This window comes from Haliotis asinina, chromosome 16 (genome assembly GCF_037392515.1).
Source record: "Haliotis asinina isolate JCU_RB_2024 chromosome 16, JCU_Hal_asi_v2, whole genome shotgun sequence".
In the NCBI taxonomy this organism is placed as follows: domain Eukaryota; kingdom Metazoa; phylum Mollusca; class Gastropoda; order Lepetellida; family Haliotidae; genus Haliotis; species Haliotis asinina.
The window spans coordinates 39,425,132-39,447,045 of record NC_090295.1 but is presented as its reverse complement, the minus strand read 5'-3'; the positions used below and the strand labels follow the sequence as shown (position 1 = coordinate 39,447,045).

General features: G+C 37.5%; 1 protein-coding gene across 1 annotated transcript; it reads right to left on the bottom strand.

Annotated features, from left to right (window-relative positions):
- Positions 1-4,541: 4,541 nt before the first annotated feature.
- Positions 4,542-20,704, bottom strand: LOC137267767 (uncharacterized protein DDB_G0283357-like). The gene is made up of 6 exons (XM_067802213.1): positions 20,575-20,704; positions 12,700-14,098; positions 8,662-8,851; positions 6,452-6,621; positions 5,301-5,518; positions 4,542-4,858 (listed from the first exon to the last, which is right to left on the bottom strand). Exons 1-6 carry the CDS (start codon positions 20,591-20,593, stop codon positions 4,602-4,604), a joined length of 2,253 nt encoding a protein of 750 aa, XP_067658314.1. The 5' UTR covers positions 20,594-20,704; the 3' UTR covers positions 4,542-4,601.
- Positions 20,705-21,914: the final 1,210 nt, after the last annotated feature.

Below are 21,914 nucleotides of genomic sequence, written 5' to 3'. Positions count from 1 at the left end.
AAACATCAGCCACGTGATGAAAAGGTTCGGATACTGAATGATCAAAATACTGGGTATACTCAAGACAGCATCCTATCCTAATGAATCACATCAACCATTCAGAAACAAAAACGAAGACAATTAAACCCAATATAGCCATATACTCACCACGCAAAAGAGGATAGAAATATTTTTACAATGCACCCAGTATGCAAAAAAGCTTAAATATTTTGATTTTTCAAATGAAAAGTTATCTAAGCTGCTATACAAATTTAGAAGAATAACTAACTGCTACTCTATTGTCCAGCAATCAAGAAAAAGAGCCAAACAGGATGCAATTGACTCCTGAGAACAGTGTTGCATACCATTATATCAGACAAGTGTTGTAGTGAGTTATTTTTATGCTGCACTCAGCAATATTCCAGCCATATGGCAGCCATTTGTTGTAGTAACGTAATTGTGTACTCAAGTTGGTTCCTTGTTGTTTATCGCAGCCAACAATCCAATGATAAACAGTTGGAGCATCAATCTACGAAACTGGGATATGATGACATGTGTCAACCAAGTCAGCAAGGCTGACCATCCAATCCTAATAGTCGCCTCTTACAACAAACATGGATCTCTACTCCTAACCGGATCTTCATGAACTCATTGTCTGCTTGATTTTAGTGGGATGGCAATGGAGGAAGACAGACAAAGAACAGAGATGTGGGGGTCTGTGTGTTTGTCAGCATTGCTTCTGCAAAACTTTAGGATGTCTATGGAAACTAAATGGAAAGCATTTTAAATCCATTTCCTGGTTCATTTTGCAAGGAAAACATGACCAAATTTTGGACGGTCTTACTTAGTTGAAAGAACTGCCTGGATATGGCCTCATTTGTACAGCCAAGCACACAAGAAAACTATTCAAATCCAGGACAAAAAGTTCGTACATTTTCAAAGCATTCGTGTTCCAGATTACCTACATAATGCTTATGGTAACCTCAATATTTGTATAACACAAGCAGATAAAAAGTGAGTGGCGGAGCCAGTATTCATGCTGGCTCCAACTTCCTTCACTTATATCATGATAAGACATTTGATACGAGAGGAAACATCCACCTTGGTTAAACCCACAGGCAAGGATTGGTACCGACAAAACCTCCAACACAATCAGTTCAAACATAGGTCTTGGTTGTGGGGTTGGACTTCCTAAGGAAAGCCACTCTATACCATGTTGCCACACCTAGGTTACTGGGCCACCTGTGTGCCGTCCAGGGTAGGATAGCACACTAGAGCAACAGCACTACACGGCTCAAGATAAAGACAATCTAGCTATTATAGACATGGGTGTGTCTCGTCACATCCACACAAGCCCGAGTCTGGGAAATGGCCTGAAAGAGGTCATCTGGTACAAGGAGGTATTTGAATTGTTCTGTGGTAACCAAAAGGCGTTTGTAGAATGGGGTAAATGTGTGCTTTTCTGTGTTTCTAAAGAACTGCATGTATCATGACTAAAGGTAGGTTTCATGGTGGGAAATACTATTGTACAGGAGTTCATTTTATAGCAAATCAAGGTAATAACTAGACGTCATCAAAATATGTAAAAAAAAGTACAAAGTAACTGAGCAAATTAAAGACACTGTACACTAAGATTACCCCACATAATAATACTGACATCACATGAGAGTCATGTGACAATCTTTGGTAAAGTATTGATGGAGAACTAGTCTATCGGAATTGAAAAACAGTACATCAAAAGTTCTGATGATTAAGAATCTATATACATTTTCAGAGATAAATATAATTTGAAGGAAATTTCTATTTTCAGTGTGATTGAGAAAATACTGATGAAACTGAGTAAATCATTCATAATGATTTTAATAAAAACAAGATAATACCAGCTGTTCCTAAAATTACACCATGCTGTATCTATACAACCAAAGCCTGACATTACTGATGCTCATGTTAAGCTAAGGGAATAATATTTGTGCAATTACAGTTACATTGACTTGTCAAGCACACAAATTGAATTTCTGATAGAACTTAACTTACCGGTAAAGGTGCTGGGTCTGCAATTCTGATCCTTGTCCACTTTAACTTTAGAATACTTAGTTTCAGAGTAAGTTAGTAAGTTTAGTTTTGTGTCACTTTTAGCCCTATTAGCCCAGCAAAATCATGGTGGGAGACACTAGAAATGGGCTTTGCATACTAAAACCATGCATGGAAGCAAAAATTGGTCTACGGCTTGATGGGTGAAAGCTTTAATCCCTAGGCTACCCCACTGCACTTTTCAGTTTCAGGGATTTAATCTAAGTGTGCAGATAGTGCTTAACAAAATACATTATCCTGTTGTTAAACTGTATCTAACTGTAGTGGATGAACTGTTCCAAACAATAAAAATTAAATGCCCACAAATTATAAATAGTATTTGCACAAAATTAACAATACAAACAGTAGCTGCAAACAGTAGAGAATCGAACCTGGATCTTCGGCGGGACAGGTAAACCCTTTAACCACAAAGCTAACAACATGAGTACTGAAAAGAAGAGTATTTCACACAACATGCAAAAGCAACACAAGAATGCTCATCTCTCCTTCGTACACTGGTGTGGTAGCTATACTTGTACGGACACCTTGTCAATCTACCACTAATCAACAACACTGGAGCAGTAAGTGCCAATGTTATTTGAAATATTGTTTTTTACTAATTAAGTGATATGTTCTTTGACAATAGATAATTTCCAAATCTAAGAATAGCATGTTCAGGTGTAGTTTGTCCAAATTCTTTAAAATCTTGCTGAACATTTATGACGAATCCATGCCAAGAAGTAAAGTTCAAAACACATGGTCCACATTCAGATTCAGTAAAAAAAAAAGAAGCATGTTCACAGATTTCTATATCCACAACATGCACCCAACTATCTGATCACATGTACACAACATGCACCTTACTATCAGACACATGAATACAACATGCACCCAACTATCGGATCACATGTGCATGTGTCAACAGATATCTGATCACAACATGTCCAAATATATCTGAACAAAATATGTGCACATGTCCACAGGTATCTGATCACAGAATGTGTGCTAAGCAATAAATGAGGCTTTTACAACATTGTTAGCACTGAGAAACAAACTGGAAGAATCTTGAACCTCATTCTGCACGTGTTGTCAGTGACAGTAGTAATGCTGATGCTTTAGTCAAGACACACGACAGACGTTACTCCTATACTTCAACATAGATTTAAGTCAGTAGTGGTTCTCATACTTCAAAGACTAATGACAGTCACACAATTAAGAATGCTTTGTTTCATATGCATGATATGCTGATAAAATATTTAAAATAATGAACATATGGAGTATTAACTGAACAAATGTGCTAGAAGTATATCAGAATTCACATGTACGAATGGCAGGATCATAAATGGTGAGAGAGTTTAGTTTTATGCCACACTCAGCAATATTCCAGCTATATGGCATCAGTATGTAAATAACTGAGTTTGGACCAGACAATCCAGTGATCATCAGTATGAGCATCAATCTGTACAATTGGGAAATGATGACGGTGTCAACCAAGTCAGAAAGCCTGACCACCCAACCAATATAGTCACCTTTTATGACAAGCATAGTCGCCTTTTGTGGCATGCATTCATAAATAGTGAATTTACCTATTGCTTTTTGCTTGGTGAGAAAACAATGTACAAGATTAATGTTTTCCTATACTGTGTTAACAATCTTAATGATGGAGACAAGAAAGGTACTGTTATAAATACACCTACTTTTTATGAAACACCAGTAGATCATCTAAGAGGACAGGTATTGTCTGTTGTATTTATCAAACTGGGGAAAAGCCTGTGTGGAGACAGAAGTATTAACAGAGAAACATATTCATTCTTATCTAGATTATAAAAAAAAAGTGATAAGAAAGAACAGGTAACTCACAAATAACCATACATAATATTTTCCTACTGACTACTTATAACAAACATACAAGTAAAACTGTCAAAAAAAAAGGAAAAGTAAACATATCATTTAAACGGAATCAACAGAAAATTTTACATCCATACATCATACAAAATAACTAAAAAATTCCATAATTATTTTGCACAAAGACAGTTACTATTCTTGATGGTTGCAATTTCAAACGTATCCTTCTTCACTTTCACTTCACTGATGGGCAAATGATCATTTCTGAAGAACCTTCACTTCTCAGTGGAAACGGAATGACATTCTCTAATGGCAATGTTCTCACTGTTTGTTCTCAGCTAATGCAGTATTACCATGAGAAGATCACAGAAAACAAACAATATTGTTTGAAATCAAGAAACAGTACTGATTAACTGAAATACATTGATGTTTATGGCGCCAATTCAAAATGTGGATTTAGAATTATAGCTGACGGTACATATTTTGATTTCATCAAAACTCGGCCAGTCTCTGATCTGTTAATACAGTTAGGGGAGCAACTCCAGGTGATCTATAAACTCTTCAGTATGGAAGTCTGAATCGTCGGCAAGCCTTGACCTTCACCCTGGTTTGCAGTATGAATTAGTTATTTTCAACCACACATGAAAGCACTACTGACCAGGTGTTTCTATCACACTGACATACAACTCAAATATCAACCCAGCAAGTTAGTAGGCGTCTGCATTGTCTGAGGAGTTGCGTTGCATTGCATGGTTTGTTTTGTGCCGTTTGCTGGCAACATGTTGTGCAAACTGACTCTCCACATTCAAGGTGACATTACAACACGAACAGTAAAACTTTCCACTTGGTGTACGGTAATTTGAGAAGTCTTGACGGGGACGCTTTGGTCCCGACGGTTGAAAACTCCTTGCACTGTCTTCAGATCCATGCCAGTTGCCTCCCCTGCCAAATGGCCTCTTGAATCCTGAAAATATATTTTTCAGTTGCACTGTCCAATGTTCTGATATTCAGACATATATTTTCATTGCTTTTTGATTACTATTACCTTGTACTGAACAAAACACTTCATAAACAAATTAACATTCACAATAATATTATTCATTTGTATAGCACTTATGTGTGTAGCCCTGTACTGTAGCACTGCTCAGAAGCTCTGAGTTATTGACCAGAACAACCCAAGCTGCCTGTGAGGCTCTACAAGGCCAAAGGTGAGACCACATGTATCATATGTGCATTGCTGAGGAGCAGAACTGAGTCCAAGAAACTCTCAAGAGTCAAGCTCCCAAACATGGTTACCCATCCAAGGACTTTCTGCTTTCAATTTCAAATGGTTCATGATATGAGCTCTAACTGTAGCTCCATACACAGGACCACACACCACCAAATAAACAAGATAGATGACATACCCCCACCTCCTCTGTCCCCAGTGTTGGAGAATTCCATCCCCCTGCCCCTCCCCCCTCCACTCCAGTCTCCAGCTGACCACCGCCCCCTCGACGCACCCCCTGTCCGTTGCTGTAGGCGAAGCTTGTGTTTGTGTTTGGCCCCATTTAGGTGCATGTTAAGCTGATCCTGTGACGTGACATGGACAGAGCACATCACACACTCAAATTGTGTACCCTCACTGAAACAAACAAGATCAGTGTTGTACAATGAATAAACATAATCCAACACAACCAATATAGTGACAGAACAAGTAAGATTTTATGCCACCCTTAGCAATATTCCTACGTACATGCATTCCCTTGTTCAACATACATGCTTTCCCATACTCTCCTTAGTCACTGTAATGCTTGTTTCATATGTGTGTGGGGCGGTGGGGTAGCCTAGTGGTTAAAGCGTTCGCTTGTCACGCCGAAGACCCAGGTTCGATTCCCCACATGGGTACAATGTGTGAAGCCCATTTTCTCGCGTACCTCATTGTGATATTGCTGGAATATTGCTAAAAAGCGGAGTAAAACTAAACTCACTCACTAACTCATGTGTGTTTTCCTATCACTGTTTTAATAAGGGGTCTCAAATCATCCTGTCATGTATATCCTATTCTCCAGAAATGGGCTTCACATATTGTACCCACGTGAGGAAATGAATCTTGGACTTCAGCACGACAAGCTTTAACGCTGATAATCGCTGATAAGGCATGAAATTACTGGGAATAATAACTGTCTACATTTTTGTAACATTTCAGGTCAACTGCATACAGATTTGTCAGAAATGTTATAGTTATTTAATACCACACACTGCAAAATATTGCAGCTGTATGATGATGGCAGTTGACAAGACCACAGACTGACTGACTGACTGACTGACTGACTGACCGATTGATTAATTGACTGAGTTTTAACCACCAGGCTGCCCTACCACACACAGACACCACCACAGAAACCAGTGACTGACATCATGAGCATCAGTCAACTCAAGTGGGATACAATGACATGTTTCAACAAAGTCTGACCAGTCTAGTCTGACCATCACAATCCTTGTTTGTTCAGTACTTCAACAAGCATGCCAGGATGGTAACTGGAAACCCGAAAGTAAGAGCAGATATGCTGCCTACCCCTTGACAACAGTGTCGCTGGGCATGGAGATAGTGGTTGCTGAGGCAAGTCTCACTTTCTTGGCATGATTCTTGCCTTGATAATGCTGGGTTGATTGCTTCACTGAGGTGAAAGACACATCACAGATCTTGCAGTAGACTTCCTCATCCAGGGGCGTACTTTCACTCTTCTGTAGACACACAGACAGGAATTAGACAATTACACGAACACGTCTAACATGAAAGGAAGCAATCATCTTGAACTCTGCTTGTAATAGCATTCTTGTTACATCGCTATGAGTATGGTAGAGGACAACTCATAGAGCTAAGGAACAGGGCATAAACCATCACATCCAGACACAACAAAGGGATGCAACTCTTAATTGGATATGGCTGCAGCCCTTGCTATTCCTCATTTCACCAAGAAAAAAATCATCAACAGGATATTATCAACAAAGTATCAAAATTAGTTTGGTGCTACTCAAATAGTGCATGAAGCCTACATGATAATTGCACCCATCTATATCATCAACCTCATATTTTATATTTTTAACTTAAAACAGGCAATACACCATCTCAAGACACACAAGGAACATAATCCTCTTTATCGTACAGGAATCTGAAATTTATCATTCAGAATTAATTATTCCTATCTGTCATCACTGTTATCTAAACCTTATAAGTTTTCCTCGAATGTCATATCATAAGTCTGTGTTAAAAGCTTGTTTGTGAGATGCTTGGTACCATAGACTGTTGTTTTAATAATCATAACAATTATTCTCGTAACTTCTCCAGATCCAAGTAGTTTATTTCTCATTTCATTGCATACCGACAAGGGCATGACTGAAAATACTACACAACCTGTCATATTTGCATATCTATCCATACCTGATCCCAACTGACACTGTATCCATCTGTATGGCCCTTCTGAGAAACACCATAACTTGAAATAGGCTTTCTGACCACTTATTTCTGATGATCACAGTAGATAACATAGCAGTAAAAGTTTCATTTTCAGGTCTGACATTTGTATCATGTTGTATCGATAACAGAAAATGGTGTTTGATAATTTCACTGACTTCTCTTCATTACTTCCGAGCCATCCATAATTTCAAATAATCCCACCAGATGTGAGTAACATATCCAAGGTAGGTGAGGTGTTGCACACATTTTTCATGCCATCATTTCATGCCAACACAATTCAACAGTGTTCATGCTAGACTTCCTAATTTTAGAGTACAGTGAATATTTCAAGGTGCCCACAATCATATGCTGTCTGCACCAACAGCACACCATTTATATCAGGTCTACTCTTTCGTCTGTTATATAAAATAGCTTCCAGATTAATGATGCATTGATAACAAAAATTTACTCATAAAAAAAAACAAAGATTGATGTATAACTTACCTGTCCTGAATATATGAATATGTACATGATAATTTCTTGGTCTGTCGTAAACCTGATAATACAGTCTTGAACACCAAATGCTGAATAACATTTTCAAGATTATTCTCGCAGACACAAGCAAGAAATATTTTTAAAGACGGACTTTTGGTGATATAGCAAAAACAGCATATGAAACGTTCACAGCAATAAATGTTACAAACTGGTTTGATTGTGCTTAAAACTGAATTCAGCAATATTTCAGTATATGAAAGTTAACTGTAAATAGAGAAGACTATAGACAATAGACTAGACAATCCAATGATTGATATAGTGAGCACTGATCTACACAAATAGATACATGTCAAGGAGCATGACCAATCGATCCTCTAACAAAAAACATAGGTTGCTGAAGATATGTGTTTCAACAGAGATTTGCACAGGTTTTGTTTATTGGTACCTGGTAACTTAACGTCTTTGATCAACCTAAACTGACACAAAGGTCATACTATTTTGGTAACTTTCCTAATCCACCCCCAGAACAACAGTAGTTAGTTGTCTAATGCAGCAAAATTTCAGGTATAGGCAGTGGTCTGGAAATAGTTGAGTCTGGACCAGGCGATCCAGTGATCAACCAAGTCCGCATACCTAATCCTGTTAGTTGCCTCTTAAGACAATTCACACCATGTGTGGAATGTGACGACTAGATAGGTGTCCTCAGATCATGTCACAAAGAACTAACACTGTATCCGCTTAACCACCCCTTTTTCCTGTACAAGATCTTTCAGTGCCATCTAAACCATTGTGTCCAATCCTCTGACATTCCCCTTTCTTATATAAATATCAACCTCTTTTTCCTTATCCTTGCCCTTAGCAGGACTGTCTGACGTTCCAGTCGCCGTACCCCCTGCTGATGTATCGGAAGTTGTTGCTGACGTTGAGGAGGATGCGAGGAACATTCGCAGTTTCTTGGCATGGTTCTTTCCCTCGTAATGCTGCTGGGCCTGAGATGTGGCATTCAGGTTGACGCTGCACAGTCTGAAACACATGAGGAATGATGACCATGACCTCACCGCAGGGTCATCAGAAGAACCAGTGAATTATCTAGACTTCCTCTGCTTCATTGGCAGCATGATAGAAGCTGGTCAGTACTAGAGAGAGTGAGTGAGTGTCAGTGAATGTGAGTGAGTGAGTGAGTGAGTGAGAGTGAGTGAGGGTGGGTCGGTGGGTGTGTGAGTGGGTGTGTAAGTGGGTGTGTGAGTGAGTTTGTGAGTGAGCGAGTTTAGTTTTACGCCGCATTCAGCAATATTCCAGCTATATGGTGGTGGTCTGTAAATAATCAAGTCTGGACCAGACAATCCAGTGATGAACAACATGAGCATCAATCTGCGCAATTAGGAACCGATGACATGTGTCAACCAAATCAGCGATCCTGACCATCCAATCCCACTAGTCGCCGCTTATGATAAGCATAGTCACCTTTCATGGCAAGCATGGGTTGCTGAAGGCCTATTCTACCCTGGCACCTTCACGGGGTCCAGTAGAATAGTACAAAATAGACAAACTTTATCACTTTCTTGCTTGACAATGGTACAAGAACCTGTATCAACATGTCGTAACAAAGACGTTATCCATAAAATTTGTCTATGTTGTACTTGCTCAGAGGTTGAAACTCTAAATCTGCAGTAAATGTCAGAGAAAATAAAAAATTGATACTGACATGGATAATTCCCAATTGGCAAAATAGCTATAACAAGAACACGTCGTCAATATCCCCTGCAACGGCAAAATATTCTTCATGAATATGTCTACAAGTTATGATTATGCCAAATGAGTTGTGGTGTGCATATAGGTGAGTGTATAGAAAAGTGAAAGGAGAACAATGAAAGGTTTTCACACTACAGTTCAGCTCCTGAAAGGAGTATAACCACCAATTACAGTTGAAGTCAAACTTGTTGCCATGGAAATGCCAAAAATATTTAATTCACAAAACTGAAACTAACAAAAAGGCACCAGTACATCACAAGATCTATCTATGTGTCAAGTTTGGTGAAGAAATGGTGAATGGTTTTAGAGTTCTACTCTGGAAAAGAGCACTACCACCAATTTCAAAGTCAAAATTGTTGCCATGGAAATGCAACCAATATTTTATTAAGAATTCTAAAACTATCAAACAACACCAGTGCATCATTATACCAATCTATGTGCCAAGTTTGGTGAAGAAATACTGAATGGAAGTGCTGCTCTGGAAAAGATAAATGTGCTTGGACGGATGGACGGAGCGTGTTTTAATAACCCCTGCATAATGCATTGTGGGGGTTATCAATTCATGTTTATATTCATGGTTTGGTCAAGATTTTTATTTCATTGGTAAGAGGACCAATAAAGTAAAGGCATGTTAACAAAACTCAATCTAGAAGAACATATTTTTCTATTTAGGCCTTCAGGCAGTTATCAAGCAAATCACTGAAATTAATTGGTTAAAGAAATCTGTCATTTTTTAATGTTTAGTCAGGCCAGGCCAATTTTATTTCTTGTTTTATGGATCCACTGATCACCTTTTTTCAAGAGTAACAAAACAAAACAATTTCCCACTCAAAACCCCGAAACTCCTAATGTTTTTATTGGCCAAATATGTAAACTTTGAAGAACATTTTTTTCACATTGTATTTTCCCCCATACAGACTTCATTAATTACCAAAACTAAAATTCTTTTAGTGTTTAATATTACTTAGATGGTGATTTTATTTTTATTTGGTTTTCCCTCCTGCCTTTAGGTTTTCTGAAGATAAAACAAGAAATAAAATTGGTCTGACTAAAAGTTGATCATTGTTAAAAAGACACACATTATGAATCTAACTTCAACTAAGCTGATCACTGCGAAAGAACACATACTATGAATCCAACTTCAGATTGATAGTTTTTAATTATAAAAGAAAAAACAAATCCCAAAGGTATCACAAGTTCTTTGTTACTCTGACATTACCGTACTTTGTAACTAGTGAGTAAACCTTCAAGAAACAAAACTATCTCAGGTTTGAGAGATGGACAATATCATTGTTTGTTGTGGTTTTCGTTTTTAGAAGCTTGTCTGGTAAATTACCTAAGAAATCATCATACATCAGCAATATTTATACACAAAAACAGGTCTCTTAGGTAATAAACTGGTGGGAGACAAGTGCTCTTGCTGAAAGTTTGTAAGAGCAGTATGTTATTCCATACTGAGGATCACCATGGAAACATAATACACATAACTTACAGTGAACATCAATTTAAATTTAACCAATCCTAAGAAAATGTACAACTTTACCATGTTTTCAGATAATAACTGGTTTATTGCACTTGAGCCGTTTTAAAGTTGACTCTTGTGCTGTTACAGAGACGGAGTGTGAGTAACATTTACCGCAGTTAACATTTAGACACATAGGCAACTGATACAACCAGCACACAGAGAGTTGATAACAAGTATCAAACTGATAGCTGGATAATGTCATGTACAGCGAACATTAAGGTGTTGTTACAATACCAGCCAAACATGATAAAGAAGCATTTTGCTCAACACGACTGAGGCATAATCCTATTTAACCATGAAACGACATGAAACGACATGAAACGGCATGAAAAATATCACTGTACATTATTGCGGATTCACTTGGCATTTTACCTGAAAATGTAACAAAGGTAAATGAAATGGTGCCGCAGTATTATAATGTAGTACTATAATGTACTATAAAGCACACTGCCCATTCACTAAACTGCATTGTGCTAGAAAGGCAACATTATTCACTCACTAAACTGTAATGTGACGCACAGCCACATTGTCCATTCACTAAACATTGCTTTGCTACAATGCCACTCACTAATCTGTACAGTCATGTGCTACAAAGCTACAAATCATCCGTTCACCTACCTGTGATGTGCTACAAAGCCACACTGTCCATTCACTAACATGTACACTAATGTGCCACCAAGCTGCACATGATCCATTCACCTACCTGTGATGTGCTACAAAGCTATACTGTCCATTCATTCAACTGTACAGTAATGTGCTACAAAGCCACAATGTCCATTCATTCAACTGTACAGTAATGTGCTACAAAGCCACAATGTCCATTCAGTAAACTGTATATTTATGTGCTACAAAGCCACACTGTCCACTCACAAAAATGTAATATGCTACAAAGCTACACTATGTGAAATCATACTACAGTAATGTGCTACAAACCTACAGTATTCCCCTACTAAAAACTGTGCTACAAAGCTGAACACTCAACTCAAACTGAATGCGCTACAAAGCTAACCAGCTACACATTGTAAACTTTAATATGCTGCAAAACCTACACATCGTCATGTGCTACAAATCTACTTGCTATCAACTAAATACAAGTAATCTGCTACAAAGTTACACACCATCCTCATGTACCTATAACAGGCCATAAGTTCAATTTGTCAAATAACACTATCTCAAACATCTTGAATCGGAACCTCTGATTTTGGCCAGCGTTTCTATATTTCGTCCATAAAGGAACTCAGGAAAGGACTCCTGCTCCATGACAGTTTAAGCTGTGTAGGGAATACAAATACTGGAAACATCCTTAAAATGTAACACACTACAAATCTTGACCAAGATCTTTCGTAGATAAATCTTCTTCTAATTCTTTGACACACAACATTTCGGGTCACTTTAGGCCCCTTCATCAGGTGAACTGACGCTTGATGCTATGATGTCAACCCTATGATGTCATTAAAAGAAGATTTATCCATAAAAGATCTTGGTCATATATAACAACTTCTAATGTCGCTAAAAGACAACTACAAGTCTTATCATGAACATGTGTGACCAAAAATTCCATACTCACATTCTTGTAAAATGTAAATTTGCTTACCTGCAATACAGGGGCTGCATGAGATCCCGTAATTTGGCCTCCACCTCAGGATTGAGAATCTGATCCCCGACGCCTGTCACTGCCGATGTTGGAATCACATACGTTGATGCAGTAGTACCTAGTAGGTCTGTCACTGTCTTCCCAGCAACCTCAGCAGGCACTATATCATCACCTGACACAACAGGTTGCTGTTCTTCTTTCACAAACTTGGGAACATTTTCCTTTCCTGCTGGCAGGATTGATTTGGGCTTCAAATCAGAATACTTCGTCATAACTTCTTCCGAGTTCTGTTGAATATTCTTTTCGCGAGTCTGAGAATGGGAATATCCTCCAGGGCTGCTCACACAAACCTGGTTCACAAACCTTCCTCCTCTATTCCCACGACCACCAAATACTCTGGGCGGGTCAGACTGACCTTGACCTTGCGAAAACGAGGCACTGAATCCTGATCCCCCTCTTCCTCCCCGAGTTGGACCCTGACCACGAGTTGAATACTGGTCCATACCAGACCTCCCTCGCATAGTTCTGTCATATGACTGACCCCTACCTGAAGTGTCAGGGTAACGGGAAGGTGTGTTATTGCTCCCATAATTCCCTGTTCTTTGTGTATGTTGCACATGGGATGGAGGTGGTGGAGGAGGGGGCTGGGTGTCAAACTTGTAACTAGAGTATTCTCCCCCTGTGCTACTCTGTGGGCCATTTTGTTTCCTTTGGTTGAACTGGTTCTGTCCAAACTGGTTCCCATATTGACCCCCGTTCTGTCCATAATTATTACTTATGCCAGAATTCTGACTATATGCAGAGCCAGAAACAGAATTAGAAGCAACAGATGCCTGATAACTGCCTGAATTTTGATAGCTATTTGTCTGTCCATATGCAGTGTTGCCATTGTATCCAGCAGACTTCTGTCCCTGACTGAATCCAGGATTTGTTGTACTACTCTGTCCATAGCCACTAACACTATTCTGGTTAAAGTCCTTGTTGGCTGGGGAATATGAGCTGTAACTCGCAGCAGTCTGTGAATATCTGGCTGTGTTATCTGCAGGGAAGCTGTTCTGTGTAAAACTGGGACTATATGCAGAACTTGAAGACTCAGTCCCGTTACTCACATACTGTCCATAGCTACCACCTGTAGTTGAGCTCTGTCCATATTGGTTATCATTAGCATTTTGAGCACTATATTGACCAGTGAACTGGTTGTTATTTTGATTATATCCTGGCGTGTACTGTCCACTTGAGTTAAAATCACTGTTCTGTCCATAAGTTTGGTACTGATTATTTTGGTCAAATGATTGTCCATACTGGTTGTTGTTACACTGCTCTTGGTACTGGGTGCCCTGTGTGTAGCCCTGCTGGTTGTAGTCATAGTTTTGGTTGTACTGGAAGCTGTCATAGTAACCTACAATACAAGCATCAAACATCTGGAATACAGCAGCCTCCATAATGAAACATATGTTACAACTGGAATCACACTTTCTCAGTAAAGCAGAGATTCTGGTACTTTTATTGGGATGAGTCCCATCCGGGATTCGAACTCCCACCCTCTGAATCAGGCATCTAATCACAAGCACACAAAATCAGGCACCTAATGTGCTCAGCTACAGCGGTTTCCACAACAACAACCATGACTAGCGGCAAATTCAGACACAGACCAACATTAGATGAGGACATTATGTTTTAAGGGAAATATGACATACCTATCAATGTTGGTACATTGTGTAACCAACAAATAACCAAATGTAACGAACTAGTATTGGTATTACATGGCAGTGATTATACATGAGTGAGTGATTTTTGTTTCAGCCGCTTTAGCAATATACCAGCAAAATCATGGAGAGGGACACCAGAAAATGGGCTTCACGTGTACCCATGCGGGGAATCGAATACCAGGTCGTTGGTGTGACGAGCAAACGCTTTAACCACTAGGCTACCCCACTGCCCCCAGTGATTATAAAATCATGCTGGATAATATATTTACTGAGTAATGGGTAAACGTATTGGTGCAATGTTTTGCAACAAAATATTTTGGGAACTTTGAGAATAATTACATTGACACAAACACAGGATGAGGCTATAACAGTAATATACAGGTTTCTGACTACGTTTCAACATGATCAAAACATGAATTTTTTATTTCTTTTTCTCTAAAAAATTAAGATATACAGCTTAATACTGAGCTATGTTTTTGTATTTGTATTCATGTACCACACTGTTGTGCCATAAACAATGAGTATCTGTCAAAAAATAACCTTAAGAGAAGGCTCACTGTACATGCTGTATTCTGCTTTTCAGGACATTTGAGCAACACTTGCTTGAGAGCTTGCAAGCTTTCTTGTTATCAGTAGCACACGTCATATTACATGTGTACATACATTGCATGATTCTTTCACATTTGTCAGAACATGCGAGTCTATGGGAGCCATCAAGACAACTTACTGTATTAAACACCAGACTAACTTTAGCAACCTGTTATCAACACCATTCTGTAATTACTAATTAGTCTACATAATAACATTATATACCATTCAAAAAAAGATAGGGAATACTGAATTTTCAAGATTGATAAAATGCAAATGCTGAAGTCGAGGAAGAAACAGATGATGAAGAGAAATTAAGGAAATATGTTACAATTTATCCCATTACTTTGGAAATGTTTCATCAATATTGATATACATTACTTTTTTTCATATCCATTGGCTAGTGGTATGCTCCCAAATGGAATGTCCCCTACTTTTGTTGAATGGTATAACAGTCTTTATTACAGAGTATTTCAATCTTCTTAAAAGAACAGTTCAAAGTAACTGTGTCTCACATGAAGCATAAACATGTTTATGGATACAGTGTACTCTGGGAAAGTAGATACATAATGAATATATTATGATCTCCACTGAAACAGGTATTCATGACTATAGAAAGAGACGGATGGAGACACACAGTTCTATACAACACACACCTTCAAACTGAATAACAGTAAACACTGTGCATAGTATAGCTTCTTTCAAAGTCAACAATGGAAGAGTCAGTACATTCTTCTGTTTATAATTTTATTTTAAAACAGTAGGGATCGACATTCACTAAAATTTCTAACTGGTGATTTTATATATAAAAAATGTAATTAAATCTTTCTATTAATTGTAACTGCTGTCCAAAGGAAAGTTAGCGCAGATAAATGCATGATTTCTAATTTCATATATATGACAAACTTAGCTGAAACAAGCTTATACTATCTGCTGCATCAACCCACCCATACTATGTACACACTTTAACATCTTAAAACAGCAAAGGATGCTGAATATCAAATAATTTAACTAGTCTTAGCTACTGTGCACATCCATATTCCTGTAGAAACATTTAATTGAAGTCATGTCACATGACCTTGAAATGCAAATTGTGATGACTTATGCACATATGTTGTTGTACAAAAATACTACAATCGTAACCTAGTTCATGGATGACGTTTGGTACACTTTCTCGTAAAGAAATAATTTAACAAAACACTCAAGATAGGCAAAAGTCACTCTGTATTTGATAAAGTACACTTTCTTTAGACTGAACAGAATACGTAAAAAAAATTAAACATGAGAAACTTAGCTTTATAATAAGATGGAAAATTATGTTTATCAAGGGAAATATAAGCTCCAAAAACATTATTGCCACATGTCATAAACCATAAAAATTGTTGATGTCTAATCCCACTACTGATAAATACAGAAGGTACTTTTATCGTGCCTCCTCAAATAACATACCTTCAACTTCAAAAAGTTTGTTTCTAATAAAAATACAAGTCTGCACACTTATAATGTCCAGATAAATTATGAAGGAGACAAAATCTCCCACTATTTTAATCCATTTGTAAGATGCCATAATATCCTCTTACCTACTACTTTCAGTTTTTTTATATGCAATCATAAACTGATTATATAAAAATTAAATAATATGTTTGGTTGCCTATTTCCCAACAGCCATGGCTTTTCACCGAGTAATACACTGGGTAATGCCTCAGTTTTCAAAGCTCCATAACACTCAAGAAGATTCACTTGATAGCGAGTATCATTTGAAAGCTCTTATTATCAATAATATCACAGTAATCCTGCCAGGAGTATTTTCGCAGTTGTATGAAGCGATTATATTGTGGACCTGGACCACCTATATTACCTGAAAATACACATATATTTGTTCTCACCATTAAAGTTTTGGGGGTATACAAGAGGAAGTCTTACCTGCAGAGTTGAATGGTTTAAAATTGAACAAGTAGAGCTTTATTGGTATATTGGTACGTCACAACAAATAATGTGTAATTGTTACAATTTTGTATTGTAGTTTACTGGTATATCAGTAATACCGTGCAGCCCTTACTTAAGGAGATCATGTGTTAGGTAGGTGAGGCCAGTGGGATTAAAATCTAATAATTAATTTATCAGCTGTTCTGATTAATCTATTTGATTAGGGGAACAAAACAGATCAATTAATTGATAAGGACTTAAAAATGAACCTATTATGACCCATACAAACAACACGAGAAAGTTTGGTTCATTGTGGATGAGCTAATAGATTTTGTTTCGTCCACTGTCAATTTTTATGAGTATAAGACACATTCATGTTCAGTAAATCCTGGCAAGAGCTAACATCAATCCAAATTTTTGGAGTGTTTCTTGCATGCATTACCTCTACACAAAATCTTAGCTTTAACACAAATCCTCACACATTTTGGAAAACATGGACTGAAAAGGCTCTCTAGCTCACCTGAAGATTACTGGAGAATTTACAAATTAAGCTTGATTTGGCATAAAGACTACAACTATCAAACAGAAACAGGTCTGTTTTGATCCAATAAAATAGTTTTATTATGATTAGCTGTTGCGGAGACAGCAGTGTAAGTATTTACATACATAACAAATTAGGGAGTACGGGAAGGAATCTTTTCATGTCAGCTATACAATACACTGCATATGGCCTCTGATAACTGGTAAAGAAGCAAAGCTATAAAGGACATATAACCTGTGTTGATATCACTTCAAGTTAACAGTGATCTGCAGGGGTTCAATTTTTCATTAAAGCCACTTGCCACAGGGCAAATGACTTCAAGAAAGTAACTTGTCCTAACTAATTTTCCACCTGCCCTGAGTTTATGTCACAATGTTTGATAGTAATGTTAACTGGACTATTTATCGAAGAGTGATACATTTCCAAGAACGATAGCTGTACTTCATTATTTTTGCGAAATTTATTATTTGTTGCAGCTACATTATGAGCAGCTATGAAATGAAATCCAATTTTATCTGCAGTTTGAAACCATAAGTGGAAATTATCTCGCAGTCCCTGGACAAGTAAGATACCATTATTTGATTGCCCATAATGAAACCTGACTTGTCCTGGGTTTTCGGCAATGGGATTCTTGAACTTCTGGTCTAGGAAATAAAACACATTAATCTAAAAAAATAAATTGAAGGTCAACTGTTTAAAATGTTGAAACAGACTTCTATCTAACACGGAATTCATTCAAGCACTGGTTTTTTTCACACTGATGCTTAGGAAAAAAATATTTATTAATATGAAACAAGAAACTAAATTCCTTGATTTTCAAGAACTACTGTACTACCTTTAACAAGCTGCAAAACAGCTGTTCAATTTACTACAACTATGAGCCTTAAACCACTTCTTGTGTGACTTGAGGCCGTGGGATAGCCTAGTGGTTAAAGCGTTAGCCCATCCTGCAAAAGATCCGAGTTTGATTCCCCACATGGGCACAATGTGATGGAATTTTGCTAAATGTGGTGTTAAACCATACCCACTCACTCTAAGGTCACTAATATTCAAATGTTGTCCAGTTGTTTTGCAGCCTCTCAAAACATGATGTCATCATACAGAGAAACATTCATCTTAAAATTCAGCTTCCTTTCAGACGTAGGTCTACAGAGGGGAAAACGCATTCTCAGAAAATGTAAAAGCATTTCATTATTTGTAAGCTGTGAGTGATGCTTACTGGTCCAGCAGTATCATGGCAGAGGACATCAGAAATGGGCTTCTGCATTGTACCTATGTGGGGAGTAAAACCTGGTTCATCAGCGTGATGTGCAAACACTTGAGCCACTAAGCTACCCCAAAGTCCCTCTCAGCAGTGGCCATAACAACCTTAATCACTATTTTGTTTACAAGCAAAGCAGTAAAAATTCAGAGAAACATTATATCCTCAAGCTTGTGGAATGTGAAATGAAAATAATGTGTGGGATATCCTTTTAAGGGTGTAAAATATTGCTTAGAAGTACCTTTGCACTGAGAATGTACCTATGAATTTAACAATAAACAAAACCGAATGTCAAACAAGGTAAAAATGAGATTGCAAATCCTTCTATTTTCACATTGCCAAGTGAAGATTTAAACCTCAAAGTATTATTTCATTGTTCATAAATGGTGTTTCAAAGTAACAGAACACTGTGTCCTTTAAGTTTGAGATGTATGGCTGACCCTATGAAAGTCAACAGGATCCATAGAAAAAAAAAATTACACATTTCAAATTCAAAAGTGAATATCTCATAATTGCCATTAACTGGCACTGAAATTGTGAACAACCTAAGATTTACAAACAGCGAAAAAGTGTGACATGTCACAACTTCAGTCAAAGTCATTGTGAAATATACAGACACTGGGCCTGGCAGGTTGTAAACTTCTAATGGACTCTCTGGAAATTTGCCGGATTTTTCAAAGGGTCGGACGCTATTCATGAACACTGTTATTTAACTTAGGATAAAAGTTGTTTAACAACGACCACAGTTTGAAATCACTACTGGTTTGTATTACAAGGGGGTAAGTGCAGAAGATGGAACAGTGACACAAATGCACCTGACGTACATGAGTGTTTAGACCAACCTGACTTGTTATCAAGTTTTTCAAAACTTTCATTCAATGTGCATACTCCGTTCTAATACAAACCAATAATACCAATGTGAAACTATGATGGTTTGTTAAACAACTTTTGTCCTAACTTGAATAAGATTGTGAGATTTAAATCTTCAAATGGCAAGGTAAAATTATGAGGATTCGGAATTTCAATTTTACCTTATTAAACTTACTTTTTTGTGTCAAGTGTAATTCGTCAGTATGTTTTCACTGCACACAGACTACATATGGTCATATTTCTATTTATAGTGTCTTTTGCTAAGCATGTAACTGACCTAGTTTACAAATCATTATGTATCATTGTAATATTATGTTGTAAACAACACCTTAAAAGTGCTAATTTTGTGTAACATCTCCCTGAATTAACCAACATTAGCACATCTATTTTATCAAACTAAAGGTTACCTCATGGCTGATAAGAATTTATGATCATGTTATCTGATTAAGGAATTAGGGAAATAATATTACCAAATTTATAGAACTTTACATATAAATGCATACCTTTCACAAATGTGACAAATTTTGGAACAGGGCAATCTTAACACTACTTCAACTTTGTGATTACATGTACGTGCAAAGGATATGGAGGGAAACCCCTTCCGATACACAATATTAGAATAAACAATTATTGGAAGTCCTATTTATTGCGGAAAGTGTCTCAAAGCCAATGGCGACTGAAATCAAGTCTATTGTTTCTAAACAAGCTCGTCTATTTTCAGAACAAATTGACATATATTGGAATTTGCATAAATTAACACATTTTACACCTAAATGCAAACTTCAATCAGAGCGAAACATTTATATCGATTACTCAGACTGACAACGTTTAACAAAGCCAATGTTTGAGCCTAGTAGCAGACGGAAAATTCCACTTTTTTGTGAATAAACACGGGACATGTGCCGGCGTCACGTTCATGTTTCTGGTCAAAACAAACAATTTCCAAACATAAGCCAGGTATATTTGGCGAGCATACAGACCTTGATATCCTGAACTCATTGTCAGTAATAAACCTAATTGCAAGAGGAAACCACAGACTGCACACAATGTAGAATCTTCTGCTGTTTATCGCAAGCGTGAATGTCAAAGTGATCCGCCATACCAACTACTAAGGAGTGAATGCAGACACAGCTCGTGATTTGGAAAAAAAAATGTTCAATCATTTGTTGCAACACACAAGTGCAACTGCCTTCTAAATGTTAAATTTGATTATATAATTATGCTAAAATGCTTAGATGTGTTCTGAAATTTGTAGCAATTTTTCTGTCTGGATGTTCAACCCGTGACCTACTTTATCTACCGGTGTTACACTTTTATGTTACCTATAAAATATAACCATGAGTACTGAGGCTAGATATGTACACTAAACGTCAAGAGAAACGTTACCCTTTTACCTTTATGAAATACTAAAAAAGAAACATCAAAGATATGTCAGAACGCATTAGTTTACAAGAAAGCTGAACAGCACAGCTTTATTCAATTCACGAAAACAAAATCTCAAATGCATTCATATTTAGATGAAATGCCTTTTTTTCGGAAAGGTTTCTGCTGATACCGAATCAGTGAAAACAAGTAAAAGGTGTCTTTGATATTGTGAAAAAGTGTTTATGAACATCTAGAATTATCTTTGTAAACAGTTTGTGCTTCCGAAGTAACAGTTTGCCGTTTTCTGTTTACTCATGACAATATCATTCGCAAAACACAGCAAAATGCAAGCATTATTTGCATGCATTTCACGTGTGGAATGATGTTATAGGGTGGAAAAGCGACTAGAGTTGATGATACACAAGTATGAGAAATGTGCCACGATTAACAGTTGAAGAGAGAGGGAAAGGACCATTGGGATGGTACAGATGGGGTCAGCATACAATGCTGTTGCCAACGCCCTCGGATGCCACCGTCTCACGGTTTTCTTATTCAGCATTACACAGATACTGGGATCGTTGTAGACACAACAAGAAGGCGACGTACACACATCACAATGATAGCTGAAGATAGATAACATTTCTTTTGGCGTTTAGTGTATGTTGTTACTTGGCTGCAACGAACTGTGATACGAATACGATATTTGTTCTAATATATAGTTAAGAATACGTATACATTTTCATGAATATTTTATGTTGAAAGTGTCTGGGAATTAGAACAATAAACGTGTCATTGCTGAGGTTGGAACATTTAAACCGTGTCTTTGAGCAAAAGGAGTAAGCACAAAGACACAATAAAAGGACTATATTCGGCTAGGAGTATGACTGCTGTGGATTATTCAAGAGTTAACTCTATAAAAAGAGGTCTTCACTGAACTGTGTGTGCGGTGTGTAGG

Bases quoted from the DNA above. Each gene is read 5' to 3' on its own strand.
- LOC137267767 (XM_067802213.1), bottom strand. The intron at 8,852-12,699 runs GTAAGCAAATTT...CATGTGTTTCAG, and splicing joins ATGCAGCCCCTGTATTGCAG to ACTGTGCAGCGTCAACCTGA. The intron at 5,519-6,451 runs GTAGGCAGCATA...TGTTTGTTTCAG, and splicing joins AGCGACACTGTTGTCAAGGG to TGAGGGTACACAATTTGAGT.